Consider the following 26,348-nt stretch of genomic DNA (forward strand, 5'->3'; position numbering starts at 1 on the left):
GCAGGACGACGAGCGAGGCGGTGCCCCTCTCGCTCTTCCCTCTCCCGCTTGCCTCGGACTCGGGCGTGCGAGTGCAGTGCAAGGGGAACGCACTCGCCCGCAATGGGCCCGCCGCCCGCCATCCTGCGCTCCCCCGCCCACCGCATCCCCACCCTCTGGGCCCTCTACCGCCCGCTCCTCCGCGCCGCCACCGCCGCTCCCCTCCCGCACCCGCACCGCAAGGCCCTCCGCAAGCACGTCCGCGACGAGTTCAGGCTCAGCCGCAACCTCGGCAACCTCGATCGCATCCGCGCCCGCCTCCGCGACGCAGAACAGGTCCGCCCTCGCGCTCTCACCCCCGACACCTCGCCTTGCTCTAACTGCGCCGTGCCCTCCCCTCCCGCAGCTGCTGCACGACCTCGACTGCGCCCCGCACTCGCACTCGCACCTCTCGCGCCTCCGCGCCCTCGCCTCGCACCTCGTCTCGCGCCCGCGCCCGCGCCCCCCGACTCCCCCTCTCCCCCGCAAGCCCACCCCTCCGAAACCGAGACCGCGCCCGTCGATCCTCCACGCGACGCACTTCCACCCGCCGCTCGTCCGCACCCGCCCGCAGCCCCTCGCGCTCTCGATGCTCATCTTTCGCAGGCGTCAGGCCGCCCAGAAGCGCTTTGACCGCCTTGCGCAGGCGCGCGAGCTCGAGAGGGTCGCGAGGGACGTCGAGAGGGAGGAGAGGGAGCTGGGCATGCTGCGCGGCGCTTCGGGGCCGAGAGGCGCGGGACCGAGCAGGGAGCTGGGCGCGGGAGAGGGAGAGGGAGAAGAACAGCGCTGGGGCGACGAGTGGCGCGCATGGATCCGCGAAGCGCGCGAGAAAGAACTCAAAGAGCAACGCCGCAACGAGGTGCGTCCCTACACCCTCCTCTTCTCGCTCGTCTGCCGTCGAGCCCGCTCACGGATCCCGATCGTTTCGCGCGTAAACAGCTGCGCATCCCGCCCGACCTCTTCCGCCGCGTGAGTGCGCTCAATCGCCAGCGGGAGAAGAACAGCGCCGAGGCGGCGCAGCGGCGCAAGCAGAAGAAGGGGCGCGAGGCGGCGCAGGGAGAGGCAGGCGCGGCGGGGCGGGAGTCGGAGCAGCGCAGGAGTCGTCGACCGTGACCCGGCGGCCTGCGAGGCGACTCTTTTTTTTTTGGCGTAGGCGAAATACGAAGTCCAGCTGTCACAACGACCGTGACGACTTGTCGCGCAGGCAGCGCTCGACTCGCCCTCCTTGCACGCACGCCTCTCTCGCTCGCACTCGGCAGCGAGAGTCGGAAGAACAGACCACAGAGTGACACACAGACACAACACGCAGGCTATGCTACAAGCGACCGCTGCTCCACCTCGCGCCCCTCCGTCCGCTCGACGCCCCCTTCTCCCCCTCACCTCGTCGCGCACCTCGGAGCAAACAAGAGCGCCTACTCCTCGTAGCTCTTGTCGTAGTACTCCTTGCCCTTCTTGGTGAACAGGAACGACTGCTTGTCCTGTTGCGAGCACGCGGGACCGGGGCGCGTGCGAGAGGAGGCGGAATCGCGGAAGCGCGAGTCAGGCCCGTCCCGTCCTCCTCGAAGTCCGTGGGGGCAGACCCAGGAGCGCGAGCGAGTCGAGACGCACCTGCTTGACGTAGCCGTCCCTGATGCGCTGCTCGACCGTGTCCTTGAAGTTCTGCTTGCTCGCTTCGTTCTCGGTCACGTCGACGTGGAACTCGTCCTGCGCGACCGCGCCACGGCAGGGTCAGCGTCGTCTTGCGGTCCAGCCACAGCCCGGCTAGCTCAGGAAGGGCAGGCCGCGTTGGTGGCGAAGGGGGAGGACGACGCTGCCGCGAGAGCAGACGCACGTTGATGAAAGCGTAGATCTTGGTGCGCGAGATCTTCTCGCTGCGTGTCCCACGTCCCAACGGGTCAGTACGTACGGCTCCTTCCGAGCGAGCTCGACGAGGCACGCGAGACGCACCCCTTTCCCGAGTGAATCGCAAGGTCGACCATCTCGTCCCACGACGCCTTGCTGGACGACGAGCTGCTCGGCATCGTTTCTCACTCTGAGCTGGCGATGCGGTTCGAGTCGCGCGTGGTCCGAGGGCGTCCGAGCGCAGACGAGGAGACGCGAGGTGAGGAAAGGAAGAGAGAGCGGGAGGAGAGGAGAAGCCCCGCCTGACGCCGCCGACGTCGACTTGCGAAGGTCAACCCCATCGCGAAGGCTTCTCCTCGTCTCGCACACGGAGAGCCCGTGCGAGCTGGCGGGTCGCGCGACTGGGTGTGTCGCACGGAGGAGGGGCTCGAGAAGACGCGTGCAGGAGCGATATGGACCAGGTTGACATCTCGGCTTTCACGCGAAAGCTGTCAATCCGCCTGCTCACGCATTCGGACGGCGTACCGCGGCTGCAGGAGGCGTCAGAGCTCCTCCGAGTACTCGTGAGTTCGAAGAGCGGCAGCGGGAAGCTCTCGAGCACGCCGCGACCGCTCTCAACGCGGCGAATGGGCACAGAAACAGCACGTCTACTTGCACGCTCGTCTTGCCCTCCAAACTGACACATATCCCCTCACCCCCGAATCGCCTACCGTCCCACGCCGCCGCGTCCCCGAGGAGAGTTCAGGAGAGCATCGTCATCCACGCGAGGAGGAAGAAGAGCATGAAGAGCGGGAAGACGGCGAGGACGGCGCGGTCCTGCTCGAGGCGCGTCCCGCCGAAGAAATTGACGGCCGCTGCACAGGTAGAGAGGGCAGAGTGCCGTCAGCTCGGATGGCCTTCCGACAACACTGCCGCAGCGCGACGCTCGGCCGCAGCCCGACGCTCGAGCGTCGCGCTGCGGCAGTGCGGAGGAGACTGGGCACCCGGACTCACCCCATACGCTCCATGCGAAAGTGAGTGCGCAGATCGGAAGGCGGATCCACAAGAGGTGGACAAAGACCGACACGAGCGCGGCGAGGTCGAGCGGGAAGATGCAGTAGCCGAGGACGCAGAGCGACTGGAAGAAGGAGCTGCGGAATGAGATCAGGTTAGGACCATGTACCTCGTACGGGAAAAGACACTGCAGCAAGGTGCTAGCATGACATCGCTGCAGCATTTCAGGGTGAGACGCGGATCCGGCCACTCACACCTTGCCGCCGAGCAGCTTTGCGTTGAGCGTGACGACGACCGAGCCAAGCCAGACAATGACGAAGACGCCGGTGAAGATAGGGAGGGACTGGTCGGCGGGAGCTGTGCCGAAGATGTGATTTGCGCAGAGGAGCGAGGTCAGAATTCCCTGGACCTCGATCCGAATTCGAGGCTCGCGCGCACCATTGGTCGAGAGGAGGATAGCGAGAGTCAAGCAGAACTGCGAAGCGAAGAGCAATGTCAACAGTGCTGCTAGTCAACGCTCTCGAGCGGAAAAGGACGCACGATAAGCGGGCCCCACAGGTCCCAGTCGCGCAAGACAGCATTGTCAGAAGTCGGGTGCAGCACTTGCACGATCTTGTTCCCGATCGCTCGCAGGTCGCGCATCTGGTCGCGTACGCCCAAGCAAGGTCAGCAAAACGCGCGAATGGGAGGGCGCCAAAGCGAAACGCACGATCGTCTCCGAGACGGGCTCGTCGAGCGTGTCGGTCCCCGTGTACCTGCACGAGCGGGACTTTCAGTCTCCCTGGGCGATCTAATCCGGGCGACGCGCATCCGGAGATGCGCGTCGGCAGCAGGCGGGACCGAGGCGGAACTGAAGACGCACCTCGTCTCCGTCTGGATGCCGCCAAAGGTCGTCTGGCGCTGCGTCCGGCTCCCTATCGGCGCCTGTCCGCCCGGGGCACTCCCGATGCGGCCCTCGAGCGCCGGGCTAGTCGCGCGGCCCTTGCCCTTGCTGTTGGCCGACGAGGCGGGCACATGGTGCGTGGGGAGGAGGCCCTGCGAGCTGGTCGCGACGAGGTCGTCTGCCTCGTCGTCGCTGATGTCTGCTGCAATCTCGTACTGCCCCGAAGCCATATCGGGCAGTGTGCAGCGCGGGTGTGTGGGTCGGATAGGGCGGAGAGCGACGAGGAGCGGGACGAGGTGGGGAGGTGCGCGGGAGACGCTGCGAAGGCGGGTGCAGCTAGATGCGGTGAGGCTGCACGCTTCTGTGCAAGGCAGACGCGTTCAGAGCTGCGCACGTGCGAGTTGTGTGGGACCAACCTGTGCTCGCCGTCGTGTCGACGACGACGCGACCCTCGCTCGCTGCCACCCACCAGTTCGCGCTCCAGCTCGTGCAGGGTCGTGTAGCTTTGCTAACGCTCGAGAGTGCACTGCTCGTCAGACTCCCGCAGACCGCGTCCGCTTCCTCGCTCTCCCTCCGTCTCCTCCGACTCCTCCGCTGTTGCCGATGCTACGGCGTGCGTGCGGCTAGCGGCTGCTCGAGCTGGTGCGAGTCGTGACAAGCCTTCCGGCTTCGCAGCGCCACTGTCTGACCCCACGCGTGCCGCACATTGCCCGTAACAGCGGCAACATCTCGCTCGCGTCTCCTCGCGTCCTCCTGCTGTCTCCGTCTGGTCGCTCAGCGGCGCATTTCCTCGCGCAGTGATTGCGCACGAGAAGCCAGCATGGGACTGATCCGGTGCAGACCTGACGGCCGCAGTGCAGCTGAAGCAGGTGCTCGAGGCAGCAAGACGAGTCTCAATTGCCACCGACCCCGCTATAAGCCAATTGCGGCGGGACCTCGTAGCTACGGAGCATGCAGTAAAAGGCATTCGAGTATGAGTCGCGTCAGACAGAAGCTTTCTTGAGTTGGCAAGAGGGCGCCTTTCTGCGGATCAGGAGGAAGTGAAAGCGGGAATTCGACTTTCTCCCGGGCTTTCTCGTCCGGCAAGGGTCCGCACTAGACTGTTCACCCAGTGTAGACCTGAAGCCAGCTCCCTCGACGGCTTGCTGGCCGGGAAATGCATTGTTTGCTCGCTCCGATCGCTCTCAGCGCTTTCGCCCGACAAAGTCAGCCTCTCGCGCCAGAACACGCCCAGCGGGCTGCCAGCACGCGTAACGAGGGCTCTTGTACCGACTAGGCTGTGCGCCGGCCCCCTGAACGCGTCGCCTCGCTCGTTCGACCCCCGCCCTCCGCCGTCGCTCAACTTGCAGACGGGCGGCAATGCAGCAACCGCCTGCGCCGCTCGAGACGCCTTCGAAGCCAGCCGTGCCCGTCGACATCTCGACCATCGAGGCGGCCAAGGAGAACATCGTCCCGCTGCACTCCGGCCGCTCCGCCTCCCAGCTCGCCGCCCTCTCGTCGTCGTCTCGCTCCGGCCTCGGCGTCAAGCTCGATGCGGAACATGCCCGCTTTCAGGCGCAGATAGCGGCAGTCGACGTGTACGAGCAGACCGGGACCTGGGAGGAAGGGCGCGACGGACTCGGCTCCGACGAGGTCGCCCTCCTCGCCGAAGACCCGCTCGACATCTCGCACCAGTACGTGCGCTTCATCGTCGCCAACTACCCGGCGGGAGCGAGTGCCGCCAACAAGCTCGTGCCCGTCCTCGAGGCGACGACGCGCAAGTTCCTCGCCGACGGGAGGTACACCAACGACCCGCGCTACTTTCGCTTGTGGGCGCACTATGCCAAGAACATGGAGGACCCTGAGGACTGCTACCGCTTCCTCTTCGCCAAGGGCGTCGCCGAGAAGCTCGCCGCCCTGTACGAGGAGTATGCAAAGGTCCTCGAAGCCAAGCACAAGTGTGTTACATTCCCCGCCATCTTCGCACATGAGCTGACAACGAAACAACCGCAGGCGTAAGGAAGCTGACAAGGTCTACAACCTCGGCATCAACCGCCGTGCGACCCCGCTCGACCGTCTGAAGCGCTCGTACCTCGACTTCCAAGCGCGCATGCTCGTCGCGCCGCCCGTCCCCTCTCCTCCCCGTCCTTCCGCCGCATCGGCATCGTCAGAAGCGCGCCCCGTCCTCTCTTCCTCGGCTTCCTCGCGCCCTGCACCCGGCGGCACGGGCGTAGGTCCCAAGGGCAACGGCTCGATGTTTGCCGTCTTCCGCGACGACGCCGGCGCGAGTGACGCGGGCAAGGAGGCCGGGTGGGCAGACTTTGGCACGGTCAAGAGCCGCACGAGGGAGAACGACGAGGAGAAGAAGGAGTGGAGCGGGGAGGTCATGCCGCAGAAGGGAGGCCCGGCGAGCAAGCCGGGGGCGTTCAAGCTCGAAGTCTACCGCGACGAGGTGCGTTTTCTATGACTCTCGCTGGCTCTCCATCCGTGTGCTGATTGAACGACATCGTAGACGGCTGCCGCTGCCTCATCCGCCCACTCTGCGACCGACACGGACGTCTTCTCTCGCTCGACGCGCGCACCAAGCGAAGCCGAGCTCCTGCGCTCGAACCCGTTCCGGCACTACTCGTCCGCCGACGCCGACCTCGTCGCGCGCGACCCGCTCGAAGGGCTCGAGGTCCTCCCGCGCGCGAGCGGGAGCGCAAAGGAGAGCAAGAGCCGCAGCTCGTCGCGCGAGGGGGACAAGGACAAAGAGCGGAAGGAACGGCGCGAGAAGAAGGACAAGGTGCCGAGCTCGTCCTCGTCTCGGTCGAAGTCGTCCTCTTCGGCGAGCAGTGCGAAGACTGCCGCACCCGCGCCGGCTGCCGCCGATGGTTCTGCCAAGCCCAAGCCGAAGGAGCGTGTCGCCGTCAACCTGAGCAAGATCTACCCGAACGACACGGACGAGTTCTCGTTCGAAGAGCTCAAGGCACGGGCGAGGCGCGAGAAGTACGTCGATTGCGAGGTCGATGCGTGGGATGGGTGGGAATGGCAGGCGCAGTTCGACGAGGAGTGCGCGAGGACAAATAGTGCATCGCCGTCTTTCCCTCTGCATCATGGCTTTCCAGCTGACGCTCGGCGACACAGGTACGACGTACTTGATCGACTCCGCGACTGGGTGGCCGCAACTCTACAACGAGGAGAACGGTTCGTTGCAACACGACCAATGACTTGAAGAGCAGACGGCTGACGTCTGCGCCGCAGCTCCCCTGTACGACTTCCTGCCACGACCTTCGCCGCCGACCCCGGAAGCCTCGCCCGTAGCGGCTCCTGCAGCGCCCACATCCCCTTCGCCCGCATCCCCTTCGCCCGCATCCCCTTCGCCCGCATCCCCTTCGCTCGCGTCACCGTCCCGACCTTCCTCGCAGCCGCAGCACAGCCTTCTCTCGCCGTCCCCGCCTCGATCAGCGCAGCAGAGCAGTCTCGCACCTGCGTCGCCAGCGCATGAACCGCCTGAAGCTGAAGGCGGCGACCGATTGCCGACTCCGCCGCCTTTCGACCCCGACCGCCCGCCCTCGCCAACGATGAACACAAAGGCAGCTAATGCGTTGCTTGACCACCTTTTCGCCAAGACGCTCGACTTCACCAAAGTCAACGGCGCGAGGAGCGGTCACGACTCGTTCGACGACTCGGACGACTCGGACGGCGATGACGGCGCATTTGACGGCTTCCCCGGCGGCGAAGGTGGCGCTAGTCAGTTCTCGACGCAGGGCGCGACGCAGCAAAGCGACGTTTCGGACGCGCAGTTCGCGCCGTTCAGTCAGACGCGCAGCCAGATGGGCGACGACTCGGCCTTCTACGGGAGCCAGCGTGCACCGCAGGCTTCGCAGCCACTCGAGCAGGCGAGTCGGCTCGTCGCGGTCGAGGAAGAGGCCTCTCTCGGATCCGAGAACGACGAGAATGCCGCTGCGGTCGCTGCCCCGCCTGCAGCACCGATGCAGCTGTTCCGCGACCCCGCTACTGCGTCTGCGATCCCGGCAACGCCCAGCTCGGGCGGCTTCCGTCCCATCACGCGCACGGGCTCGGCGCGCGCACCACTCGGCACGAAGGTGGGCACGCCGCTCGGCTCGGCACAGCCGCCGAAGCAGCCGCTCTTCAGCGTCTTCTCCGACGCCACTCAGCCCACCGCACAGGACGAAGGGGTCTTCGGCGGCGCCGACGTCGTGCCGTCGTCGCAGAGGAGCAACTCAACTCCGCTCGGCTCGCTGGCTGAGACTGAGTCGTCGTTCGAGCAGGACGAGTACGAGGCGCCTCTGCGCGGCTCGCAGGACTACGACGAGGACGACGAGGTCGCGCGCGCCGCCAACGATGGATATGACCTCGGTCGCCGTGGGCCCGGCCAGCCCAGCCGTTACGCGCCGTTCGTGCAGCAGATGACGCCCATCGTCGAGCGCACGATGGAGTTCACGGCTGCGACAAGCCTCTCGGCTAGTCAGCGCAGCCGTCGTGACAGCTACTACCCGGGTGGCGCGACCGCGACGGTCGCAGAGGAGGACGAGGATGAGGACGAGCCGAGCACAGAGGAGGACGAGGACGACGAGGACGGCGACCGCGCCTTTGTCGCCAGCTTCGCGCAGCCGTCGTTCGCTCAACAGGCTCCGACGCCCGTCTCGATGCAGCACGACGCGGAGGACAGCAGCAGCAATAGCTCGGACAGCAGCGACTCGTCAGACGATGAGGACGATCTCGCGCCGCCGCAGCCGATGCAAGAGCCTGTCTTCATCCCGCCGCCGCCCGAGGTGTCGCAGGAGGATGCGCCTGTATCGCAGCCGTCGCGCTCGTCGCTCGGCCCCGACGGCTCGTATGACGCCTCGCTGAGCTCGACGCTGCCCGAGGGCCTCACGATCACGGGCAACCAGTCGGGCATGACGACCAACATGGTTGTTGCCGACGCGACCGCAACGCGGCGCTCGTCCGGCGGCGTCGCCCCGGTCGACCCGTACAGCGGCGAAGTCCTGTCTTCTCTCCTGCGAGCGGCCAACCCGCCCGTGCTCGAGCACCCCGATGTGCACGACCTGCGGCAGGAGGTGGCCGAGCGGCTCGACGACCTGCAGAAGGAGGCCAAGAAGCGCGAGAAGAACAAGGGCGGAAAGGACCGCACGGGCACAATCGACGAGGCGTGGGACCTCGTGCTCGGCGGCGAGTCCTTCTCGGTCCGCGAAAAGCTCGGCGAGGGCGCGTTCGGCGCCGTCTTCCGTGTCGCGCTCGGCAACGGCGACGAGGACGACTTTGACATCGACGCCGAGGACGAGCTTTCGCTTGCGGTCAAGATTGAGCGCCCGACGAATCTGTGGGAGTTCCACGTCTTGTCGCAGCTGCACGCGCGCCTGCCGGTACGGATTCGCTTGTCCGTCGTTACGGCCCAGCGCCTGTACGCCTACCGCGACGAGTCGTTCCTCTTCCTCGACTTCTGCGACCAGGGCAGCCTCCTTGACGCCGTCAACCGCGCGAGCGAGTCCGGTGTGGCGCCGAGTGGGAATGGCGGCGGCGCACAGGGCGTCGACGAGCTCCTCGCCATGTTCTTTGTCGTTGAGTTGCTTCGCGCGCTCGAGGGCTTCCACTCGGCCGGCTTCGTTCACGGTGACCTCAAGATCGATAATTGCCTCTTGCGCCTCGAGGACGTGCCCGGAGGTGCGCGCGCGTGGGCCGCAACCTACGACCCGTCCGGCGCGAACGGCTGGAGCAGCAAGGGTCTCAAGCTCATCGACTTCGGCCGGACGGTCGACCTCTCGGCCTTCCCCGCTGGGCAGACCTTCTCGTCGAACCAGGAGACGGATCAGTTCGACTGCGCAGAAATGCGCGAGGGCCGCCCCTGGACGTTCGAGCCCGACTACTTCGGCGCCGCGTCCATTGCGCACACGCTTCTGTTCGGCCGCTACATCGAGACGAAGCAGGTCCCCGTCGTTGAAGGCGACGCTGACGGCGCGCAGAAGTGGGTTCTCGCCCAGACGTTCAAGCGGTACTACCAGGCCGACCTCTGGACGCGCCTCTTCGACTTGCTCCTCAACCCGCACACGGTTCACGCCGACGGCAGCCTGCCTATCACCGACGAGCTCGGTTCCGTCAGGCGCGAAATGGAGGGTTTCCTCTGCACGAACGGGGAGAAGGCCGGCAAGAGCCTGCGCGGTCTGATCAAGAAGCTGTGCGTTGATCCACCGCTTCGCATGCCTTGTTGCGCACGCTGACGAACGCTGCCCAACCTTTGTAGCGAGATCTATTCCATGTCGCGCTAGAGCAGAGGAAGGGGACTTGCCCTCGTTTCCTCATTTTTCGTCTTTCATCTTCCGCTGCCTAGTTTACAACATCCTGATTCGTTATTTCGTGCATCGGAACGCATCTTATGCATCTCCGAACGGCGTGACGAGAGTTGACCTTCGAGGGGGACCTTCGCAAGTGCGACGTCGACGCCTCTTGATCTCTTGCACATCGCTCGTTTCGGCTTCTCCCCCGTTAACGGCTTCACTGGAACACACAACTGCTCGCTGGCACCGGCGCACCATGTCCAACAAGTCGTCGCCTTCTCACCCGCCCTACTCCGAGATGGTCGATTGCGCTCTTCACTCGGGCAAAGGGTGAGCAGCATCGGAGCAACCACAAGAGGCGTCCACTTCACTCGCTGACCCTGTGTGAGTGTGCAGAGCGAAAAGATCTCGCGCAAGAAGATCTACGAGTACATCGCCGTGCGCTCTTGCATTTCGAGCTTTTCCCTCGACTTTCGACTGCCAAAGTCGTCTCGGACGCGGACGTTGTTGAGACAAGTTCTTGCTGATGGTTCTGGATCCGCAGGAGGTGTACAAGGTCCAGATTGCCGGTAACGACAGCAGCAAGGACCGCTTCAAAAAGGCGATGGACAAACGCATCTCCGACGGACTCGTCGTACAGGTGGGTGCTCACAGCCTTGCATTACTCCCAGCCTCGTCCATTCCTTCCGACGCATCACAGGCTGGAGTGCTTACCCGCGCTTCAAATGCCGTGCTGACGCTTCTCCGCCTTCCGCGCGCGCAGGAGAAGCAGTCCTTCGAGTTCACCGCCGCCGGCGAGAAGTACTACAAGGACACCTACGAGTCGACGAGCGAGGAAGAGGACGAGGATGAAGCCCCGAAGGCGGCCGGCAAAAAGACGGAGAAGTGACGAGGCACGGTGATGCGAGGCGCGACCTGCTTGTACTTTAGCTTGCAGTCCGCTGTGTTTCTGGTCCGGTCCATTTCCTGACTGTACGTCAGGGAGTCGGCCTTTGCCGCGCCGGTGAGCAAGCAGTCAAAGCCAAACTTGCGTTGTGAACGGGCTCTCCGACGCGCGGCAGGCAAGAAGGTCGTGCAAGAGTTGCAGCGTCTGCAGCGCCTTAGACGCTCTACCGTGCCAGCAGCCTGCTCGGCTCCTCGATGATTTGCTTCCAGGTCTCGACGAGACGAGCCAGCTCGACGCCTTCGACGAGGCGGTGATCCGCGGTGAACGTAGCGTCCTGCGCAAGGAGGTCGTGAGCTTGGCGGCCTTACACCGAACGCTGCCACTCCGTGCGGGCTTCGAAGGGACCGCGGAACAGACACGATGTGAAAGCAAACGCACCATGACCAACCTCGGCTCGATCTTCCATTCCTTCCCCTCCTCCAGCGCGTCGAGTCCCGCCGCAACCTTCTTGGCCCTCTTCTCGTCGCCCTTCGCGAAGCGCGGCTCGACCCGCGTGCGACCGATTGCTCCGATCGCAAGTTGGCCCGTAGGCGGGACGACCGGATGGGTGTTGCGTCCGCCGATTACGCCGACGTTGGAGAGGGTGAGCGTGCCGGCACCCTGGTAGTCCGGCGGGAACTTGGGCGCCGAGGAAGAAGCGGAGGACGAGGCAGGCGGGAGGAAGGACTGGAGGTGCGCGAGGGAAGAGGCGAGGTCGAAGATGGAAGACTGGTCCGTGTTGCGCAGGACGGGGGTGAACAGACCGCCCGACGGAGCATTCGAGGCGAGTGCGACAGAGATATCGGTAGACCGGCGGCGGAGAAGCGCAGGCTCGTCGGCCGACGAGTCGTGCCAGCACAGGAAGAGCGGGTGCTCAGCCATGGCAAGCGAGAGCGCTTTGAGCAGCAGCGGGAGGAGCGTCACGCGGTCGACTTGACGCTCCGGTGCCACTCGCTCGACGGTACTTCCCCAGTGGCCCTGCCTTGCGAGTGCGAGTTCGTCGGCGGGCGAGAGCGTCTTGCGGAAGCGGAGAGGAATGGTCGACGAGAGCGAGAGGCGCAGGCGCTCGAGCTCCGTGACGTCGATCGTGTCAGAGTAGGCGAAGTGCGGGATAGCGAGCGAGCCGGTCATGGCGCGGAACATGGCGCGGCGGGTAGGGGAAAGCGGGATGAGCGTCGACTCGCGGGCGGGGACGGACTTCGGAGGTGAGGACGGGGAAACGGCCTCTTTCGACGGCGCGTGTGGCCGATTGTCCTGGTTCGAATTCGCCGCGGCGAGGACGTCCTCCTTCATGACGCGACCGTTCCGGCCTGTCCCTTGGACTGCGGCGAGGTCGACGCCCTTTTCACGAGCGAAACGCCTCGTCGCCGGGGTCGCCAGAATCTCGCTGCTGCTGTTGGTACGCGACGTCGACGACGAAGACGAAACGGTCGCTCGCAGGAGGTCGATAGACGAGGTAGGCTGGGACGCCTCGGCGGAAGTTGGTGCTGGCGGACTCGGCACGTCCGTGTCTTCGGCTGCTTCAACTGCGTCGCTCTCGCCGATCTCGATGGTGCAGAGAGTGCTGCCAACCTTGAGCATGTCGCCCGCTGCCCCACTCAGCTCGGTGACCTTGCCGGTGAACGGCGAGGTGATCTCGACCGACGCCTTGTCCGACCTGCGGTAATTCTTCAGTCAGTCCAGTTCATCGACGCAAAGGGGGCGAGGAAAATACACACATGACCTCGACGACGGGGTCGAACTCTTCCACCGTGTCGCCTGGCTTGACGAGCCTGTTGCGAACGAACCAGCGCGGTCAGCCCGTGTCCCAGCCAACGAGGAGCTGCTAATGTAGGGCGTCTGGGTTCCGAGGGTCACTCCGCGGGTCGTCAATGTGTCGCCGTCCCTCAGAGTCTGGTTAATGAGGCGTCTCGTCATGCACGAGGTCCGCTTTCTAGTGGAATGTCAAGTTTCGCATCTTTGGGTCGCGGGCCCAGCGAGGAAGTGCTCGCTGTCCTCGCCGGAGGTGATAACGTAGCAGTGCCAGTCGGTTGAGCTTGAGCCGCACGCACCATTTGACAATCTCGCACTCGGTGATACCCTCGCCGATGTCGGCGAGCACGAACGGCTTGACCTGGCCCCTGCTCAGAGTGGTGGCGCTGAAATGGCGAGCATCCTGGATTGCGAGCCCTCGCGATGGTCGGATCCGCTTAGGAAGGCCTGAGCCGGAAGGTCCGTCCAGGCGAGAGTGGGGCCGAAACGACGAGAGGGATGGGAGCGTCGAAACGCTGCGACCGGCTGCAGCGCGGCTGAGCGACCTCAAAGAGAGCCGAGCAACAGAAAGCATCTCGGTTCGAGCTCGTGAGGGGAGGAAGAGCGAGAGACGGACGCTCGCGGCATCGCCAGGTGGGGACGCGACGGCGTCCCGTCCAAACGCGCACGTGACCCAAAAGTGCGCCGGCTCCATCGCGTGCGTGCGGATTTGTCGAACCCGTTCTGTGCAGACTGCTTGATGATTGCGGATCCTCTTCGGCGGTAGCTACCGCCGATACCGGTCGCGGGCGAGTTGCGTCGACGCGAACGCACTCTATTGCAGCCGCACGCTCGCTCCCTCGATCTTACACACCCTGACTGCCGCGTTCTCGAGTGCAGGCGTAGCCAGGACGCCATTCTCGCTCATTGCGAGGAACGAGTCGAGCTCGATCACCGGGCCGGACGAGGGAGCATCGGCGGCGCGGAAGAGGGGGAGACTGTCGGAGGGCGGAATGGAGACGAAGTTGAGCGAGTCCGCGGGCGGAGGGGCGGATGCGGGCGCGGAAGCGCTGGCTGGCGGGACGTGGACAAACTGCAGCCAGAAGAAATGGTGGAGGAGTGAGCACCGATCAAGAGCAGCTTTGAGCCGTCGTATCGCGAGCAAGCAACGCACCGCAAGGTAATCCCCTTCCTTGATCTCTTCCTCAGTATCAATCGACATGGCACCTCGGGAAGGCGCGCCGGCCATGATCTTCGAGACAAGGCGGGCTTGGCTCAGATCTAGCGGGAGCTGCGAGCATGCTCACGCCGATCAGTAAACGTCCGCCTTTTAGGAAGACCAACTTGGAACGCACAGATGGTTGATGGTCGAATAAGGCCGCGTAGAAATCCTTCTCTTTCTCCTCACTCCGCTGCACGGCCGAGAGGTTCTGCGCAGAGGTGCCAAACAGCTCGTTGACGGCGTCGAGCAGCAGTCGAGCAGCGTTCTGGTTCGAAAGCGTGAGGACGATGTTGCCTTGCGAGCTGTGCATGCGAGTCGGTCACAACGATTGCGAGGCGGAGAAGCGGGCAACCGCACCTGGTCACCTCAAAGGGCTTGCCCATTGCTTTTAGACTGCCATAGCTCAGCTTGGCAGCTGTTGGTTGCGTGTAGTTTGGCTCGACGACGGCGAGGCCGACGGCGCCGGTCGAAACAGTTTCGCGACCGAAGAAGAGCGTGAACGGGATGTGCGTGGCGGAGTGGAAAGGGGTCGAAGAGCCGACGAGACCACCCTGAACACTTGTAGCCGTCAAAATTATTATACGCAGTCGTCAAGGCGAGTGAGCGGACCTTAGCAGCTGTAGGGAAGGACGATAATGCGCCGAGGAACGGCTCTATCCGATCGGCCGTGAGCGCGACGACCTCCCGGACGTGCGAAGAGCTACCCCGCGACGACTGCAGTCAGTCATTGATCTTAGGTACAGGCCGATTAGGGCAAACTACTCACTCGACGCCTCTCAGCTCCTCGATGTCTTCGCCCTTGCTGCCCTCATCGACCTTAGCCTGCCCGAAGCCCCATTTCTCGCCTCGCAGGAATGCCGCGAACCCTGGGTCGTCCTCTGCATCGTGCTGCAGTTCGGGCCGGATCTCGCGTCCCAAAGCGATGGGTGGTCGGCCCGTGAGCGTCGAGCGGAAGGGTATCAGGCGGGCGGAGGGGGACGAGGGTACGTGGTAGGCGAGCGAGAGGGAGAACGGTTCACTCGTTTCGTTTGGCAGGGCGGCCTGTACTTCGTCGGGCAGAGCGGCGCGAGGCATCACTTCGGAGATGCATCCGATCGGCGAGGGCGTCGAAGCGGGGGGTGGCGGCAGGAGCGCAGTCTGGAAGCGCTCGACGAGCTCCTGAGGCGTATTCTTGCTCAGGACGAACAGCGCAGGTCGCTCGTCCGCCCGTGCGTGCTGCGCTTCGACATGCGCAAGGAGCGATGAGGGCGAGGAAGAGATGAGCGTCGAGCATCGCCACAGCGTGCGTCGCTGCAGCGAAGAGGCAGCCACCTGTGTACGCGCCAGACTCGCTAGCCGAAGTTGCAGCATATCGGTGAGAGTCGAGGGAAAGGTCAATCTGCAAAGTGTCAATGACGAGGACTGGACGAAGACGACAAGGACGGCCAATTCAAGTGCTCTCTGTTCGATCCTTCACAGGAGCTATTGACTTCAGAATCGAACGACGGGTTGCAAGATTTCGAGCTGTCACTCGAAAGTCGGGGAAGGGTCACACAGGGGGGTATCCTCCAAGTCGCCGACGTGGCGTACGGATACATCAGAGGGTTGGAAACGATACAAGTTTTGCACTAAGCGTCATGGCGAGGTCAGAAGGACGAAACAGAGTCAAGGGTGGGTGGATAAAATGCGAGGTGGGCGAGAATCAGTTTACTGCGCTGCATCGGAGCGAAACACGGCAAGAGCTCACCTAAAGATCCACAAATCGGATCCTGGGGATCTCCAGTTGCTCAAAGGCAGTGCTGAGCTTGATGTCCCTCCTTGCAAAGTCCGCCTGCAGGCGGACCAAATCGGCGGGGTCGACAGTCGCTTCGAACGCGTCCTCGTCGACCGTCAGAACCAGTTCAGGTAAAGAAAGCTTGATGCGTGGGTCGCCGATGAGCTCGCTCAGCTCCGCAAGGGTGTAATCGGGTCGGCTGCCGTAGCACAAGAACTCGACGAGCTCGAGCGACGGCGGCAGGAAGCCGAGGAAGGACGCGCTCGCCGCCTGCTCCGAGACCGAGAGGCGCTTGAGCTGCGTGTACCGCGGGAGGAGAGGCTGAAGCCACGAGTTGGGCGCATCCGACGGTGGCGGGATATTCGACTCGAAGCGAAACTCGCGCACGTTGACCATCTGGCCGAACGCGGCGGTCGCCCCTTCGGGCTCGACAGCATTTTCGGTGTAGATATTGACGTGGAGCAGGGTGTGGGCTGTCGCCGTGATGAGGCGCAGCAGACCCTGTGTTGAGTTCACCGTGACCGAGATGGACGTGAGGCAGGAGGGGAACGGCGGGACGGCCGGCCAGAACGAGTTCTTTAGCCATCGTGGCTGGAAGTTGACCTCGTAGTGCCGCAGCCCGGGCAAAGTGAACGCGCGGTAGACGTCTTCGGGTCCGGCAAGAACGCACGAGCGGTCGAGCGTGTGCGTCGACTGGTGCATTTTGAGCGCGAGAGTTTCGAGCGAGAGGCGCTCGAGCAAGTCGGCAAGAGACCAGTTCGTGCTGGGACTCAGATGGGTGACAAGGAGGTGCCGGAGGTTGGGGGTGTGCGTGAGGGTCTCGAGGAAGCGGTCCGAGATGGCGCTCTGCTCCTCCTCTGACGCCTCGCGCTCCGGCGTGCCCCGCTCTAGCCCGATGTGCAACGCCCTTGTGCGCGCTACGAGATCCGGGCGTGCATGCGCGGTTTTGAGGAAGCGTTCGACCTGAAAACGCCGGACGAGGCTGACAGAGTGGAAGAGGACGGCCTGCGCCGGGTCGCGCCAGCTGCGGCAGACTTGGGCGAGGCGGCCGAGGTACGGGCAGGTCGAGGTGACGGTCCACGCGACAAGGTCCTCCTGAATTTCGGCGGCGTAGAGTACCGGCAGCTCTTCAAAGATGCGGAACAGGAGCTCTGGCGGGCAGCGTGTCGCGGCTGGAGGTGGCCGAGCCTCGTCGACGTCCATCGTGGTTGTGCCCGCTCACAACGCAGAGAGCTGGCAAGTCTGCGTACCTAGTGTCGAGGGGAAGGAGCGAGGAAAAAGTGGGGCCGAATGACGCTAACGTAGATCAGATCGGAGTCAATTACAAATGCATTACTTTTGCCTCGCTTAGGTTCGTCACAGTCCTCGCCGCACGCGCACGGCGGAGCAGCACCGTCCAAACGCTCGAGTGGCCGTGCGCGACTTAACATTCGCGACTCGGGAGGGTCCTGCTGCAGACGACACGCGACGGACGACAAACCGGAGCCGACTCTGCATCGCAAGGACACGGCGGCAGCTCTGTGCGATGCTGGCGTACGTCGGGTGTGTCCTAGCGGGCCTTCTGCTGCACACGCTCGTCCCTGCGCTGTTCCGTGCCGTCTGTGCCTCCCCGCGCGAGATCTACGGGGACGACGACACAGATGCGCTCCTCCTCAATATCGACGAGCCAAGGTCGAGGTGGTTCAACATGGGTTACTGGACTGCGCGCCCGCGGACGACCTTTCCGGAGGCCGCGGCGGAGCTGTGCCGACGCGTTGCGCTCGCAGCTGGCCTTTCTTCCGGCCAGCGCATTTGTGTGCGTGCCTCTTGCTGGTCACCTGCTTTTGGCGCTCTCTGCTTACGCTTCACGTGCTATTCAGGAGGTTGGGTACGGATCGGGCGAGTCGACGCTCCTGCTAGAACGCGAATTCGCGCCGGCTTCGTACCTCGGCTACACTTCGCTGGCGCGGGAGCATAGAGCTGCTGGTGCGCGCATTCGCAACAGCCTTGTGTGGCACGTGCTCAGCTTTTGTCGTGCAGTATTGCGCGCAAATCGAGAGGGGATTGACCAGGACCGCTTTGAGCTACGACAAGGCGATGCTGTGCAAGAGCTCGCGAAGCTCCCTCCCGGGTCGTTCGATGCTGTGTTGGCCGTCGATTGCGCCTACCAGTACGCTGAACGGCGTCGCATGCTTGAGCACGACTGACGGCGTCGGAACCCGCAGCTTCAATACGCGCACCGCGTTCCTCTCCTCAGCCCACCGGATCCTCGCACCCTCCGGCTCTCTCGCCCTGACCGACCTGCTTCTTCCTCACTCGTTATTGTGGCATCACCTCGTCCTCCTCCGCCTCCTCTTCCACCTCGCCGGTTGTCCCTTCAACAACTTTGTCTCCCCCGCGACGTACCGCGCACAGCTCGTCGGAGCCGGGTTCGACGCGTCAAGCATCGAGCTGCGCGACATCAGCGCGGACGTGTGGTCCGGCTTTTGTGCGTTCGTGCAGGGAAGGGACAAGAGTATGGGCGCCGTGCTGGGCAAGGGGTGGCGCGCGCTCGTGTGGTACGCCAAGGTCGTCGAATGGTACAGCGGCGCAGGTGGCGGGACGCAAAAGCTTGGTTTCTACCTGATATCGGCGAGAAAGAAGGCAGACAAGGCGGAATGAAGTGGCTCCCTTTTCTCACGTTTTGCGCATGCGAGCGGGTCAGGTGTGAGCGAAAGTTGCGCGGCGGGCGCGGTGTTTACAACAACAAATGCTCGTCAGATCGTGTTTAGCGACTGCTCTGCATGTCTACCGTTCTCCCTCGCCCTTCTTCTGCGCCGCCTTCTTCCTCTGCTTCTGCCGCGCCGCCTGCCTTTCCTCCTTTGTGAGCGGCGCCATCTTCCCCTCGCCGAGCTCGTAGAAATCCCTCGCGGCCTGCCCCAGCCATCCCTTCCCAGCCGTCACCGCTTCCCGCCCAAACTCCCCGACAGCCCACCGCACGACCGTGTACCTCACGTCGTCACTCGGCTGCAGGACCCTCCTCAGCCCGGTCGCCTCGGACTGCCTCCGCATGAGCTCGACGAACCGGTCAATCGCCTCGACGTCGCCGATGCGGACCAATGCGCGCAAGACAACGTCGACGCCCTCGCGCGACCGGATCAGCGACGTAGCGCCGGACGCGCCTGGAGCGGTTGAGGGCGCAGTGAGCGGCGCGAGGGCGCGGTCGATCACGCGCCGCAGCGCAGCGCGGCGAGTCGAGGCGTCGCTGTCCTTGGCAGCGAGGATCGCCTCGAGCGCGAGGACGACGAGCCGCTCGTCGTATGCCTGAGACGGTGGATTGCCGCGGCGGGTCGAGGACGACGGGTCAAGCGAGGAAGTCGCGCGGAGGAAGACCTGCTCCGCGAGCGAGGCATTGCGAGCGTTGTCAGAGAGGCGCGCTTGGCGGAGGAGCTGAAGCGCAGCTGCAGGAGAGAGGACGGCGGGAAGGCGATTACGATACGGCGGAATCGCGTCGCCGCCTGAGACGGAGGGCGCGATCGGGATAGTGCGGAGCGAGAGGAAGTCGTCGGCGTAGGTGCGCAGCTGGTCCATCTCGGCAGGAGTCGCCCCCATGCGCTTAGCGAGTTGAAGCACGCCGTCGATAGCCTTGCGCCTGGCGACGCTTGCGCGCAGTCGCGCGGCCTTCGGATCGCCCGACTGCGAGTCGGCGCGCAGGTCCTGCAGGACGCGCTCGAGCGCAGAATGCATCACGCGCTGCAGCATCGCAAAGTCGACCTTGATGCCCATCTCTGCCGCGCGCTGCACGAGTCCGAGCGCTTGACCCGCCGCAGACGCCTTTTTGCCCCCCTTCACAGCCGCGACCTTGTGCGCCTGCGCGAGGACGACCTCGACGTCCTTCCTGTCGGGCACGACGCGCTGCTCGAGCAGGCGGCGGAACACCTGCGCGAACGAGTCGGTGTCGCCCAGGAGCGCGAACCCCTGCGCGAGCGTCGTCAGGTCGAAATGCGTGATGGACCCGTCGGCGCGCGCGTACGGCGACTGGGGGGAGACGAGCGCGCCGAGGTGCGCGAGGAGGAGCTCGCGCCCCTGTTCGGCGGCGAAGGCGGTCTTCGCCCTGGGCGGGACGGCCGTGCGCACGAGCGCGAGGAGCGTCGGTGCGCGGAGCATGAACGGGCTCGTTGGCGGCGCCTCGGTCTGCCAGCGGCGCGCCGTCTGTCGTGCGAGCGAGGTCGTGAAGGGCGTCGCCGCAGTTGACTGGCACAGGAGGTCGAGCCACTCGTTGCGATCCTCGCTCGTCCAGCCCTCGGTGCTGCTGGTCCATCCGAGCCGCAGCGCGCGCGTCGTCGCAGTCGCAAAGCGCGCAAACTGGTCAATCCGCGCGACGCGGATGGATCGCTGCCCCGGCGCAGGAGGCGGGCCGTAAGTCGAGTACGGCGCTTCGCCCGCGAGCCAGCGCGCGAGCTTGAGCGTCCAGCGCGTCGGAAGGGACCAGCCGCGCGGGGCCCACAGTTGCCAGTGTTGTGCGACGAGGTCCCAGCGGTGCCGGTGCGCCGCTTCGTCGGCGCAGGCGGAGAGGAGCGTCGACAAGGGGGATGGGAGCGACGGGCGAGCCTTGCCGTTTCGCAGTACGGGGACGGAAGGCGACATCAGCTGGAGGAGAGAGGCAGCAGTGGCGAGAGTCGAGGCGTCGGGCGAATTCGCGGAGGGGCGGTACGTGACGGCACGTTGATCGGCCAGGTGCTCGACGGCAATCTCGGCAGCTTGACTCGCAAGCTCCGCATCACTCGTCGAGCCGAGTGCAGCGTGCTCGCGGACAAGGCGGCCCAGCGACTGGAGAGACTGGACTGCGAGAGGAAGAAAGTCCTCGTCGACAGCGATGTTGGCTGCTGTGCGCAAGAGGACCGCCTGCAGCCGCGAGTCGTCGGGCACACCGTCAGCCGCCGCCGGTTGCGGTGCGACGACGTCGTCGGACAGAACCTCGAGCAGCGATTGCAGGACGCGAAGGGCGAGAGGGAGGTTGCGCGCGGTGGTCGCCTCGGGCGCGAGAGGAGCCGAAAGGTGGTGCAGGAGGGCGACGGCGAGCTCGAGGTCCGTCGGCGAGTCGCTCAGGTCGGCAGTCGCGGCGAAGGCGTCCCAAGCCGACGCGAGCGAGTTCGGAGCGATAGAGGTGGTGCTGGAGTCGAGAACGCGACGGAGGAACGCGGCAGCAACGGTCCCGTTGTCAAAGACGGCCCCTTCAGCTGAAGACTCCGCCTCGGGCGACCTTGCCTCGACTCCGACAGCATCTTCCGCTAGACGCGGCAAGTGCGTCTCTGCTTCATGCGGCGCCTTTCGCGCGCCCTTCTTCTGCTCTCGCTCCTGCACTACCCCGTCGATCCGCTGCACCGCGTTCTGATCGTGCTCGAGCGCGATCTGCAGTTTCCCACCCTCGACAAGCTCCTTTGTCGCGAAGCGCTCGAGCCCGAGGCGGTTCTTCGCCTTGTTGCTCTGTGCCGCGAGATGCGCGTCCTCGAGTACCATGGCGCGCACGAGGGGCATATCGGCGCGGTCGGCGACGGCGAGGTACTCGCCAAACTCGTCGCGGAAGCTCGAGAGGGCGGTGCGCGGGCCGCGAGAGGTGAGGTAGGCGGAGAGGCGGTTCGCGAGCGAGTCATCGAGCGGGAGTGCGGGTGCGTTTCCCGATGGTGGGTCTGGCTGCGGTAATGACGGCGGAGGTCCTTCGAAGGGATCTGGGTTGCACGGAGCGGAGGGCGGCGGTCGAGGGTCGCGCATCCAGCCTGTCCAGCCTCGGCGGACCGGACCAAACCACCTCGTCTGCGGCGGAGGGGCGGTCCAGAGCGGTGCACCATACTCGAGAGAGGCGTTGCCGGGCTCTGCACGCGCTGGCTGGACGGAAGCGGCGGTGCGCGAGGTGGACCTCGAGTAGGAGCGGACAGCGGAGTGGCGGCAGGGGAGCGCGGTCGAGGTCGATGCGCAGCGGCAGGCTGCTGCAGTGGCTCGTTGCAGCATGCTCACCGCGGCTCGCAGTCCCTGGTGCTGTGTGTGGCAGCGTGAGTGCTGGTCGTGTGGATCGGCAGAGTGAGGCGCGGTGAAAGTAGCGCACCTGCACCTCGCGGAGCTGTTCGATCGAGCTTGGAGGGTCGGTGTGCACCCGCAAGGACTTTCTACAGCTGTCCTGGCTCTGGCAGTTGCGGAGGGCGGGAGCGGGAGAGCGAGTCGTCCTCATCGCGCCGCTGCGATTCGCCGTGCACCGCCTCGTTGCTTTCCTCCAGGCACCCAAACTCGCGTCGGCAATCGAGTGCGCAATGGGCAAATCCGCAAAGCTCACAAAGCGCTTCTCCAAGGCGGGTACGGCCGCCGCTTCCCGCGCTCCCGCTTGCTGTCCCCCTCATCAGTCGAGCTCACTCTGCCCCGCCTTGCAGACCGCACCGCCCGCAAGATCAACGCACAGTCGGGCCCGAGCATCCAGCAGCGCTCCGTCTCGCCCGACGACGCACCGCGCTCGGCCATCCCGCTCTTCAACACTTCTGCTCGCGGCCGCACATCCACCAAGCCCGACCCGCGCCTCGCTGCAGCAGCAGCCGCAGGGCCCGCGAGCCTCGTCGACGAGCCTGCACCTGTGCACGATGCCGACGGCGACGTCGAGCCCGACTTGATGGACGAGGGCGACGCCGCGGCGGCGCCGGGCAGCGGCGGCGGAGGCGGCAAGAAGAGGAACAAGTCGCTCAAGGACAAGGTGCGCGCGGCCAAGGAGTCGCTCCGCGCAGACGAGCAGCGCAGCAGGGACAAGCTCGGTGGCGGGGCGGGCAAGGGTGGCAAGAAGGGCCGCAAGGGCAATGTCCTCGGGAGCGTCGATTACGTCGAGCTCATGGAGAAGCGCCCGGGCAAGAAGTTCCGCTGAGCGCTGTTCTGTGCCAGGGTTGCATGACTGTTCCTCTATCTTGTTGTGTGCGTAACTCCTCGCCTTCACACCTCTGCATCGGGCTGACTCTTTCTTTGACGCAGCTGTACCGCTACGTTCACTTTGCATCGCCCATCCCTGCCATTCTTTCGTATGCGAATTTGGGAGCACGCCTGTCCTCAATCTATGCCGCTGCGCCCAACCCGACCCATCGACAACTGCTTTCCTCGTCGTGCCAGCTTGTCGGCCATCTCCAAGGCACGCCGGTCAATTCAACGTCTTGTCGCGGGGGCGGACTCGGGCACTCTTGTCAGTGTCTGCCTTGCAGACGGTCGCTGGGTCAGAGCAAAGAAGCTCTGAGCAGAACATTCGACAAGCGCAGAACACGAGCCGCAGTCGAAACAACAGCCTGCGCAGAGCCGCTCAGCCCGCTCGACAGCTTCCATTTGGTTGTGATGTGCCCGTGCCCCTGTGTCCACCTATTCTGCTGCCCCTTCGTGCCCTCTCATCATCCCGAGTGCGTTCCGGAGCAGGTCCCGTCCGTTGCACACCCGAGCCTCAGACTCGCTTTCTGTCTCGATGTAGTTGTGAGACAAAAAAGGACAGGAAAGCGCACGTCATGACTGTCGCTGCTTTCTGGGTGCAAGCGTGCAGAAGATGACCCTGCATTCGACCTGAAGAAGCCGAGGCGGAGGATTGCTCCCGATCCAGCTCTCACCGCACCGTGGTTCGGGCGCAAGAGCGTTCGCACAGGACCACAAAGCTCTTTGCTCTGCGCGACGAGCTTTCCAGCACCTCGCGCAGCTCTGCTCGCCCTACCCACCCGAGTACATTCATCAAGCCTTGGCGACTCGCGGCGCATTGACGCGGGATCGTGGACCTAAGAGCTGACGGTCAGCTCCACAGGGTGCTGCCATGCGCGACCCTCGCCTGCTCCCGCTCCCGGACGAGCTCGTCGACCGCGTCCTCGAATCCCTCTCGCCGAACGACCTTGCATCGTGCTGCCGCGTCGGGACCGCTCTCCTGGCACGGGCTCGCCCCGCACTCTACCGGAACTGCGTGCTCGAGATTGCGCACAAGCGCTGGCCGCTTCGGAGTTGGCAATGGGTGACGAGCCTCGAGCAACATCCGCACCTGGCAGCACACGTCCGGCAAGTTCGCCTGGCACATGCGACCAGCGCAGATCCGAGCTGGGGCCCACCGCATACGAGTCTCTTCTCCGTCTTCGAGAGGGTACTCGCGCCCTTGACGGACTTGCGCCACCTCGACGGTCTCTGGGGCGCTTTCCTCTCGCCCGTCCACCCCTTTCCCTTCTTCGACACGCTTGTCTCGCTGCGAGCCATCGACCTCGACGACGACGGCTGGGGCGTCGTTCTCTGCCTGCCTAAGCTGCGCCATCTCGCCGCGTCTGTTCCGTCATCCGCGCCTTCCCTCGCACACGACGCGCCTCGCCCTGCGTGCCGCCTCGACACCCTCGTCATCGACTACACTGCGCCCGATGCCGCCCTCGACACTATCGACGCCCTGCTACAGAGCTCACAGTCGACCCTCTCCACGCTCTCCCTCTCTCTCACTCAATTATCTCTCCAGCTTGCCCACCTCCCTCGCGTCACCACCCTCTGCGTCCCCGGACCTCCCAACCGTGCCTGGGATGTGCACCTTGCGCGGCTCATGGGTCTATGCCCAGCGCTGCATTGCCTTGTCTTTGCCTGTCTGCCGGGCACGACGCTGCCCTTCGACGTGGACGAGGCGCTGCACGACAATCCTGCCCTGCCGGAAGGGTACAGGATATGGTCTCAATACAGGGATGAGCTGCTAGAGCGGTGTCACCAGCTGGGAATCCGGGTTGCCGAGACCCACACTTCGCATAGATGGCCAGTGCCCTCGTTGTTCGGTCCTTAGAATGCATCGTTGGAGGCTTCCGCCGCGAATGGATAAGATGGTGCTCATGATTTCAGCGCGAGGTTGTCATCTGAAGAAAAGCGGACCAAGTGTCTAGTGCCGATTAGCCCCACCCTTCCCTAGCCCTCCTCCTTTGCCTCCTCATGCCTGGCCAAAGGTGAAAAGCTGGGTAGCAAGGCGTGACCCTGGGTCACCGCAGGTATCGACGAGGACCACCAGGCCAAACTCGCCGCCGACAGTTACGCACCGTGCATCCCACAGCTCCGCTTGATGAGCAGGCGTCACACAAGATGTGCCACTGTAGAGTGTGCTTGGGTTCAGCTTGAAGCAAGCGGACGCCGCTCAAACAATGTCGGCCAAAGAAGGTGACCATCGGAGGCTGAAACGCACGCACCAAATTGTGGTCACCCTCGTTGGCACAGTCATTGTATGCGACCCGGTCACGCACGCTAGCCACGCACTTGCCTTCCTCAGTATCGGCACTAGTCGGTGAGGTCAGAAAGCCTTGCTCTGAGTGACGGAGTGCAGGCTCGAGGGCGCACGCACAAGATACGGTACTTGTCTGTTCCGTCTACCTGCTTGACGGTCCAATCCATGCTGAGACTGCTGTCCTCCGCCTCTTGAATCGAAGTCTGCGGAACGCTTCTTCAGCTGTTGCACTCGTCACAATTATTGAAGGTGCACGACACACAATGCCGACAGTGTAGACTTGGCCAGATTTGTCAATGTAGCCTTGCCAGCCAAGCGTAGACTCTGCATCATAGGTGATGTGCCCTTGTGTCGGAGAGTCTGACGGGGCCTGCGAACGAGAAGGGCGTGGCGACAATTGATGCCAAGGTGACGATGACCAAGTGCATGGTTGGAATGATGGGCGGGATCCGAGTAGCAAGTAAAGCAAAAGGCAGGCGGAAAGGCAGCGAGAATGACGAAAGGAAGAGCAACAAGCAATGACCGTCGACCGTCCAAACTGACATGGCTCGCCTTCGAGGCGTCAGCTGGTCGTGCGCAAATCGGAGCAAGTCAACTAGCGTCCTTTGTACGGTTTCTGGAAGCCCGCCAAGAGCTGTGGGTGCGGCGGACAGCGGCCATGGGACCTTCGCGCACAGCACCGGGCGGTGATTCCGGCTCATCCGCAGACAGCGCCTCGCCGCCAGTAGTGTCTGCACGGCCCTGCAAGGCTGTAAGACTTCCGCTGGGAGAGCCTGGTAGGACAAAGTCGTATAGCATCGCGATCCGACGGGGAGCCCTGGTCACAGCTTCTGCACCCGAAGCGCCCGCGTGCAGAGGACGGTCAGCTAGCGCGACCGAGCAGAGCGGAACAGCGCCATCGTCGTGGAGAACGCTTTGTCCAGCTGGACTTGCTGGCGGTCGGCGTTGCGGAAAGGAGTCCCACCTCCCCCTCGCTGACCGCCGAGTCGAGCTGTACGAGTTCGACCCTTGCGACGACGCTGCTCGTGCGGCCCAATCAAGCTGCACCGACGGTCCGCAGGGCGACAGCCAGACCGGGAGTAGGGTTGAATCGTTGTCAGCACCTCCTCGCGGCACCGCCGCTGAGTGAGGCGGAAGACGTTCCAAACCACCCGGCTGCAGTTGCCTCGGTTGTTCCAGGCGTTTGCGCCTGGCTCTGCTGCTCTCGTGTCAGCCGCCGTGAGCAGCGCGGCTCGAAGTAGACGTCCAAGTCTCGGCTCCCACGGTTGTTCTCCAAACCCTGATCGAGCGAGCCCCGCGCTCCGCTTCCTCGGCTGAGACGTGGGCGGTCTTCACGTCGTGCGAGCGCTTTCGCCGCTGTGAGCTGCGGCTCTGTGTTCTGTCTTCGCTCTCGCTCCTGCCCGCGCCGCCTCGCCGCTGGTCGCACTGCGCCTTCAGCAGCGCATCACGCGCATCTCCGCTCCGCACGCGACCCCACATTCGATCATTGCCATGTCTCCCGCCTCGTCCGCGCACGAGCCGCGAGCCGCGC

General features: G+C 64.5%; 11 protein-coding genes across 11 annotated transcripts; 5 read left to right on the top strand and 6 right to left on the bottom strand.

The window, feature by feature from the left end:
- Nucleotides 1-102: 102 nt before the first annotated feature.
- Nucleotides 103-1,131, top strand: JCM10292_000964 (uncharacterized protein; the record flags this gene model as incomplete). The annotated part of the gene is made up of 3 exons (XM_076647482.1): nucleotides 103-315; nucleotides 386-877; nucleotides 958-1,131. 3 exons carry the CDS (start codon nucleotides 103-105, stop codon nucleotides 1,129-1,131), a joined length of 879 nt encoding a protein of 292 aa, XP_076507017.1.
- Nucleotides 1,132-1,430: 299 nt separating this feature from the next.
- JCM10292_000965 (uncharacterized protein) lies at nucleotides 1,431-2,039 on the bottom strand (the record flags this gene model as incomplete). Its single annotated transcript, XM_076647483.1, has 4 exons — nucleotides 1,431-1,496; nucleotides 1,627-1,722; nucleotides 1,850-1,889; nucleotides 1,966-2,039. The coding sequence occupies 4 exons, from the start codon at nucleotides 2,037-2,039 to the stop codon at nucleotides 1,431-1,433; spliced, it is 276 nt and encodes a 91-aa protein (XP_076507018.1).
- Nucleotides 2,040-2,601: 562 nt separating this feature from the next.
- On the bottom strand, nucleotides 2,602-3,966 carry YIP4 (Yip4p; the record flags this gene model as incomplete). The annotated part of the gene is made up of 7 exons (XM_076647484.1): nucleotides 2,602-2,714; nucleotides 2,854-2,990; nucleotides 3,108-3,210; nucleotides 3,292-3,328; nucleotides 3,394-3,495; nucleotides 3,563-3,608; nucleotides 3,716-3,966. The coding sequence occupies 7 exons, from the start codon at nucleotides 3,964-3,966 to the stop codon at nucleotides 2,602-2,604; spliced, it is 789 nt and encodes a 262-aa protein (XP_076507019.1).
- Nucleotides 3,967-5,095: 1,129 nt separating this feature from the next.
- JCM10292_000967 (uncharacterized protein) lies at nucleotides 5,096-9,987 on the top strand (the record flags this gene model as incomplete). Its single annotated transcript, XM_076647485.1, has 6 exons — nucleotides 5,096-5,673; nucleotides 5,729-6,167; nucleotides 6,228-6,783; nucleotides 6,842-6,901; nucleotides 6,959-9,896; nucleotides 9,963-9,987. The coding sequence occupies 6 exons, from the start codon at nucleotides 5,096-5,098 to the stop codon at nucleotides 9,985-9,987; spliced, it is 4,596 nt and encodes a 1,531-aa protein (XP_076507020.1).
- Nucleotides 9,988-10,252: 265 nt separating this feature from the next.
- Nucleotides 10,253-10,885, top strand: JCM10292_000968 (uncharacterized protein; the record flags this gene model as incomplete). The annotated part of the gene is made up of 4 exons (XM_076647486.1): nucleotides 10,253-10,297; nucleotides 10,393-10,434; nucleotides 10,541-10,636; nucleotides 10,697-10,885. 4 exons carry the CDS (start codon nucleotides 10,253-10,255, stop codon nucleotides 10,883-10,885), a joined length of 372 nt encoding a protein of 123 aa, XP_076507021.1.
- A 220-nt stretch (nucleotides 10,886-11,105) lies between these two features.
- Nucleotides 11,106-13,367, bottom strand: JCM10292_000969 (dihydrolipoamide acetyltransferase family protein; the record flags this gene model as incomplete). The annotated part of the gene is made up of 5 exons (XM_076647487.1): nucleotides 11,106-11,216; nucleotides 11,321-12,578; nucleotides 12,640-12,693; nucleotides 12,973-13,076; nucleotides 13,290-13,367. 5 exons carry the CDS (start codon nucleotides 13,365-13,367, stop codon nucleotides 11,106-11,108), a joined length of 1,605 nt encoding a protein of 534 aa, XP_076507022.1.
- Nucleotides 13,368-13,487: 120 nt separating this feature from the next.
- JCM10292_000970 (uncharacterized protein) lies at nucleotides 13,488-15,224 on the bottom strand (the record flags this gene model as incomplete). The annotated part of the gene is made up of 6 exons (XM_076647488.1): nucleotides 13,488-13,745; nucleotides 13,827-13,943; nucleotides 14,008-14,176; nucleotides 14,232-14,425; nucleotides 14,484-14,574; nucleotides 14,641-15,224. 6 exons carry the CDS (start codon nucleotides 15,222-15,224, stop codon nucleotides 13,488-13,490), a joined length of 1,413 nt encoding a protein of 470 aa, XP_076507023.1.
- Nucleotides 15,225-15,600: 376 nt separating this feature from the next.
- JCM10292_000971 (uncharacterized protein) lies at nucleotides 15,601-16,830 on the bottom strand (the record flags this gene model as incomplete). Its single annotated transcript, XM_076647489.1, has 1 exon — nucleotides 15,601-16,830. The coding sequence occupies one exon, from the start codon at nucleotides 16,828-16,830 to the stop codon at nucleotides 15,601-15,603; it is 1,230 nt and encodes a 409-aa protein (XP_076507024.1).
- A 322-nt stretch (nucleotides 16,831-17,152) lies between these two features.
- JCM10292_000972 (SAM-dependent methyltransferase) lies at nucleotides 17,153-18,267 on the top strand (the record flags this gene model as incomplete). Its single annotated transcript, XM_076647490.1, has 4 exons — nucleotides 17,153-17,422; nucleotides 17,487-17,592; nucleotides 17,647-17,776; nucleotides 17,832-18,267. 4 exons carry the CDS (start codon nucleotides 17,153-17,155, stop codon nucleotides 18,265-18,267), a joined length of 942 nt encoding a protein of 313 aa, XP_076507025.1.
- A 126-nt stretch (nucleotides 18,268-18,393) lies between these two features.
- On the bottom strand, nucleotides 18,394-21,594 carry JCM10292_000973 (uncharacterized protein; the record flags this gene model as incomplete). The annotated part of the gene is made up of 1 exon (XM_076647491.1): nucleotides 18,394-21,594. The coding sequence occupies one exon, from the start codon at nucleotides 21,592-21,594 to the stop codon at nucleotides 18,394-18,396; it is 3,201 nt and encodes a 1,066-aa protein (XP_076507026.1).
- Nucleotides 21,595-21,890: 296 nt separating this feature from the next.
- Nucleotides 21,891-22,486, top strand: JCM10292_000974 (uncharacterized protein; the record flags this gene model as incomplete). Its single annotated transcript, XM_076647492.1, has 2 exons — nucleotides 21,891-21,933; nucleotides 22,008-22,486. The coding sequence occupies 2 exons, from the start codon at nucleotides 21,891-21,893 to the stop codon at nucleotides 22,484-22,486; spliced, it is 522 nt and encodes a 173-aa protein (XP_076507027.1).
- Between the last annotated feature and the right edge of the window lie 3,862 nt (nucleotides 22,487-26,348).

The sequence above is a fragment of the Rhodotorula paludigena genome (assembly GCF_050403205.1).
Source record: "Rhodotorula paludigena JCM10292 DNA, Rt_paludigena_JCM10292v1_ctg9, whole genome shotgun sequence".
In the NCBI taxonomy this organism is placed as follows: domain Eukaryota; kingdom Fungi; phylum Basidiomycota; class Microbotryomycetes; order Sporidiobolales; family Sporidiobolaceae; genus Rhodotorula; species Rhodotorula paludigena.